The sequence below is a fragment of the Benincasa hispida genome, chromosome 10 (assembly GCF_027475165.1).
Source record: "Benincasa hispida cultivar pf3 chromosome 10, pf3_genome.v1.1, whole genome shotgun sequence".
Classification (NCBI taxonomy): Eukaryota; Viridiplantae; Streptophyta; class Magnoliopsida; order Cucurbitales; family Cucurbitaceae; genus Benincasa; species Benincasa hispida.
The window spans coordinates 56,573,699-56,579,153 of record NC_143487.1 but is presented as its reverse complement, the minus strand read 5'-3'; the positions used below and the strand labels follow the sequence as shown (position 1 = coordinate 56,579,153).

Sequence of the window (5,455 nt, the reverse complement as noted above, 5' to 3'; positions counted from 1 at the left end):
TAATAAACAACTTGTTCATTAGAGAATTAGTAGTATTTAAGACATAAGATGCAATAACTGGGTTAAAATAGATAGTTGTAATTACGAATAATTCATGGAAGATCAACTTGCATGTAGTGATTATATTCGTAGATACAACTTGTCATACAATGCATAAAAGTGAAACTTTAGATCTTTAATGAAGTGAATTAGAGTTAATGAATGAAAATTGATGGATTAATAAATTTAATTAATTACTTTTATATCATTTTTTAAAAAAATATTTTTGTATCATTGAATATGGACTTTTGACAAATATATGATGGGTCTAATTACAAACTTGTCCAAACTTTTTTATTTTTTATATGAATAACCTAATTAATTAGCTATTATTTTATAGAAAAGTCTGACTCAATTAACTTTTTAATCCCTTCTTACCATTCACTTTTAATAATAATAATAATAATAATAATAATAATAATACCAAAAGAAGTATTGTAAAGAAAGCTTCATGCAGTTATGAATTTTCCACGCAAGAAACTTCTCAAAACGGGTTTCTTTTCAAAACTTATACAAGTAAGGAAAGTTTCTCCAAAAATTTCGAAAATTGTTGGCCTCATAAATGAAAGCAAGAATGGCAAAAAAGCAAACAAGACAATTTATATAATTTATATCGTTTTACATACTGAATAATATATATGATGTATATTTACATTTTTCAATGCGATTGGCCAACCTATATATGACCTAGGCATTGGATGACTCACCGAATGTTGACCACCTAGCCTTTAGAGGGGGTCACGCACATACTTGAATATATCGGTTGTACTCCAATATACCAATATACTTTATAGTTCGGATGCTAGTCGTATATTAGTTGAGAGATAGATAAAATAAAAAAATATATTAGATATATAATTGAAATTCATGTTAATAAACCAATGAGGATATAATTGAAATAATAATGAAAACAAGTTTTTTTTTGCTTGCAACTTCTTTTTCCGAAGAAAACATTGTTACATTATATATATATAGTATATTTGTGATCTTACAAATAAATAAATGAAAACATTGTTCATTTATTTTTTATTTATCGTTTTTAAAAATTATGAATAAAAATATTATGAAATAAATATTCTTTTGACCCTAAGGCCTAAGGTCGGAGCTTGGTTTTCACCTGGAATGAATGAGTTCTAAAGAATTAAATATCATTATTAATTAGAAATAGATGAATTTCTTTTTTCAAGTAGCATTTCTATCTATATTTTAACGAAGATATGGATTCGAATCTTTACGTTTGACTTCTTTTATTATAATGTTTTACCAAAATCTATGTATATATATATATATATTATATATTATACCAACTGGCAAACAAATATTTTTTGATATAAAATATTTAAAAGTTCTAAAAACCTTTTTTATATGCTAAAAGGAAACTTCTTGGAGTCTTCTTTAGTCAAAATACTGTTGCTTTGTATTAAGTAAATAAAGATATTTCCCAATATCGAGAAAAAAAGAATATTATTATTAATTATTTGAAATATTTTATTTTATTGAATAAAGAGAATGATCCTTATTTATTAAACATATATAACAAACATACGAGTAAACAATGAAAAAAATAATAATTTTACTCCTGTACGAAGATTCATTTTAATTTTAAACTTTTTAATCTCATTAAAATTTAATTACATATTTTAATTTATGTTTAATTATTCATACTAAAATTAAATTGCTTATACACCATCTAGTAAATCTCACAAAATACAACCGACAAGACATCTAGAGTAAGATCATAAAAATGCCAAAACTACATAACTCTAAAATCCCCATAATTTTCATCTTTCCTAGAATTTTTAATCAAACTTCAAAACTAAAAGATAAATTTTAAATATTATTGTGTTTAAATTTTAAAAGCACTCCTAAAAAGTACACCAAGCCAAAAAAAGAAGAAGAAAAAAAGAAAAGAAAAGAAAGATAGAAATATATATTTATAAGAGTGTTCAAAAAACCCGATTAATCTAACCTAACGCATATAATTTAGTTGGATTATAAACTCATTTGAGTTGGGTTGAGATTCAAATAAATTAAATGTTTATGAGTTGGGTTAGTTCATGGTTCACCTAAAATAACCCAACCTAACTTGGATCAACCCAAATTTCTTATTAATTTTTATGAACTACGTCTATACTAATGATACAATTATATATACATATACTTATTTTAATTTATTTAATCTCATGAATAATTTTGGATCTTTCATTATCCAACTTCTCTTAAAATAACTTTTGGTATTTTGGAAAGAAAAGTTCACAATATAAATTAAAATTGCATTTTAATCTTAATTCAATATATGAAAATAATTAAATAAATTTTTTGCACATATTAACCGTATACTCATTGTTAGAATAAAAAATTAAATAAATTAGCTGACTAACCCAAACCAACCCAACCCAACCCAAGTATTTCACGATTGGGTTGGGTTGAGTTCATTATTTAATAAAGATTATTTAGATGGATAAAATTTATGACCAAAACAATTGAGTTGAATCTAAATAGTATTTCAATCCGACCCACGAATAACGAATACCTCTAATATTTATTGGTTATCAAATTGAAACTTAGCTGATAATCCCAAACTACCTATTTATAAGGTTTTTTTTTTTAATCTTCTTTTCTATTTTATAAAAACATTTTAAACAATTCGAGTAAATTATGATTCTTTGTTAAAATTAATTTTTATTTTTAAAATTTAACTAGAAATTAAAATATTAGTATGAAACAACATAAATCTACCGAAAATATGAAATCAGTAACGGACCCTTAACAAATTGGAGTAAAGAATTTTAGAATTCAATGGAATGAAATTAAAACTTCATAATCGAACTCGACTCACCGAATTCGGTATGGAGATTTATATATATATATATAGATCTCATTGGCAAAATAATTAATTAAAAAGATAGGGAGCTAGAAATAAGGGAAAAAATGGAGAAAAAAAAAAATTAAAACGAGCTTCACAAAAAGCAAAAAACACCACCTAAATGACACATATCCAAGAGAAAAACAATAGACTTTAGGACTGCAGAGTCAAAGATTGGTCATAATTGAATACAGTTAAAAAATGTCATGACAAAACATCACATCATCGAATGCCATGCATGTATGTGTGTGTCTTATATATATTCTTAAATAATTGGAGCCTTTAATGTTTTTTTTTTAAAAAAAATTTGTGTTTAAACTTTAACAATTTTATTAACAAAAAAAAAAATGAGGATGGGACATCAAAACATATGTTATAAATTAATAGTTTCATTGCAAGTTTATAGCTAGGTTGGCTCCTCCTCCTAATACAAAGGTCACGGACAATCTCAATCGTGGAGATCATCTGATCATCTACCTTGCCAACGTCAAAAGAATCAACATAGTATGGAAGGACTGCAGACAATTCCAATACTCAAAGAGATTTTCTTATAACTTCACCATATAATTTATCAATAATGATATATATATGCTTATAATTCTAGAAAAAAAATTTATTGAAAATAAGAAAATTGAAATAATGGTAATAAATAAATAAATATTTTGTACCCTCATAGAAAATAACATTTCGAACCTTTTACACATGTTAAAAATCTTTTTATTGGTATTATATATACAAATATAAGTAATAATATTTTATTAATAACTTTACAATATAATAGAGTATCGGTCGAGATTTTTTATATAGCATATTTATCTCTATCACAAAAAATAGCATATCCTACCTCAAAATAATAGTCGATTAATTATTGTCACACAATAAACCTCTTTTTCTAAACTTTTTTTTTATTTTTTATTTTTGCAAAAATGATACAAATGTAAGAACTTGTACATATCATATACACATATTAATCACTTATTTTATATTAAGTACATCAATGAAACAAAATGATATATATAAGAATTACCAAAGATATATTTATTATGGATAAAAATGATGTATAAATGAAAAGATTAACATATATATTTTCGTGTAACAAATTTACAACTATAACAAATGGATTAAGGGAATATCCATTTGACGTTTTTAGATAGAAAACAACATTTTAACAATGTCTTGTCTATTAAAATTTTGAATATATATATAAAATGTTAATAAGAACTCAACCATTAAAGCATTAATAATCATCCCCAAGTTAAAAGTTGAAATCTCTAGAATATATCCTTATGCAATTTCCTAATAAAAAAGAAAGAAAGGCCAGAGCCGTCAAAAGCAAAGATGACACATATAAATAGGTAGGTTTGTTAAGAAACATTGTTTGTTCATACTGTTATACTACATACTATTTATTTTTTTGTTCCTTCCTTCCTCCATGTTGATTTGAAGTCTCTCATGGCATGCTTAGACATGTACAACAACTCCGACCACAAGTCCCTCCACCGCCGTGCTCCGGCCAGCAGCCCTCGAATCTCCTTCTCGAGCGACTTCGTCGACATCCAGCAATCCCTCAAACACCAAGAACAACGCTCTGCCGCTGCCCCGGCCCCCGTCTCGTCCTCCTCCGATTTCGAATTCTCCGTCTCCAACTACAACATGATGACGGCCGACGAGCTCTTTTTCGAGGGCCGCCTTCTCCCTTATAAGGACACTAATAGAACGGCTACTACTCTTAGAGACGAGCTTCTCATCGAGGAAGAGGAGGGAGACGAGGACGACGACAATGACGCTTTGCAGCGCCCTACGTCTAGGGGCCGATGGAAGGGCTTTCTTGGCTTGAAAAAGTCCCAAAATAATGCTTCCAAGAAAGGGTGTAGAAACGACGGCTCTAGCGGCAGCCGTGATGTCGGCGGTGGCAAAAGGTCATTCGGTTGGTCATCTTCTTCACCTAGTACTAGGGCAAACTCCTCTCACCAGGTAAAAAAAAAATTACCAACAAAAAATTACTCAATGTGACTGTTGCAATATTAACTCTTATTGAAGGGGTAGTTTTGGATGGGTGTTTTCTCAGGTACAAAATGCAGGAGGATCAAGTTGCAAAGACGTGGAGATTGATTTCTAGAAAGAGGGAGAAGTTTAGTTAAGAGTTGAGAAGGGAATGTAGAGCTTCTTGTTTCAACCCGGTTTTTTTTTTTTTTTTTTTTTTTTTTTAATTAACCATTTAGATTTTTGTGTTGTATGATCAATGCTAATGTTTTTCAGATTTGTGGCTAACTCTTAAGTTGTCGAGTTCATTAATGTTGTCTTCTCTCAGTTTTTTTTAGTTCTTTTTAGCACCATAGAAAATGAGAGATTCAAGTCTTGATTAATAACACGTATTAAATGTCAATTGAGTTAACAAAGTTTGATTGTTTTCATTGTTTTCTATTGGACCAACCAAAAATGAAGTTCAATTCCTTTCCATCACTCTATTTTCTCTCTATTTGTTTATCTTTAAATTGTATTTAAGATAATTGGTAAGCTCTATTTTTTTTTTCTTTTGTTTTTGTTTTC

At 27.8% G+C, this 5,455-nt stretch overlaps 1 protein-coding gene across 2 annotated transcripts; it reads left to right on the top strand.

Annotated features, from left to right (window-relative positions):
• Positions 1-4,148: 4,148 nt before the first annotated feature.
• Positions 4,149-5,113, top strand: LOC120089319 (uncharacterized). 2 transcript variants are annotated; one of them, XM_090306170.1, is made up of 3 exons: positions 4,149-4,260; positions 4,352-4,879; positions 4,974-5,113. In XM_090306170.1, the coding sequence occupies exons 2-3, from the start codon at positions 4,358-4,360 to the stop codon at positions 5,022-5,024; spliced, it is 573 nt and encodes a 190-aa protein (XP_090162296.1). In that variant the 5' UTR covers positions 4,149-4,260; positions 4,352-4,357; the 3' UTR covers positions 5,025-5,113. The 2 variants fall into 2 exon arrangements, with proteins under 2 accessions (XP_090162296.1, XP_038902682.1); XM_039046754.2 differs by lacking the exon at positions 4,149-4,260 and having other exon boundaries at positions 4,275-4,879.
• The last annotated feature ends 342 nt before the right edge of the window (positions 5,114-5,455 follow it).

Coding starts and splice junctions, on each gene's coding strand:
- LOC120089319 (XM_090306170.1), top strand. CDS start 4,358: ATGGCATGCTTAGACATGTACAACAACTCCGACCACAAGTCCCTCCAC. Junction 4,880..4,973: donor GGGCAAACTCCTCTCACCAG/GTAAAAAAAAAA, acceptor GTGTTTTCTCAG/GTACAAAATGCAGGAGGATC.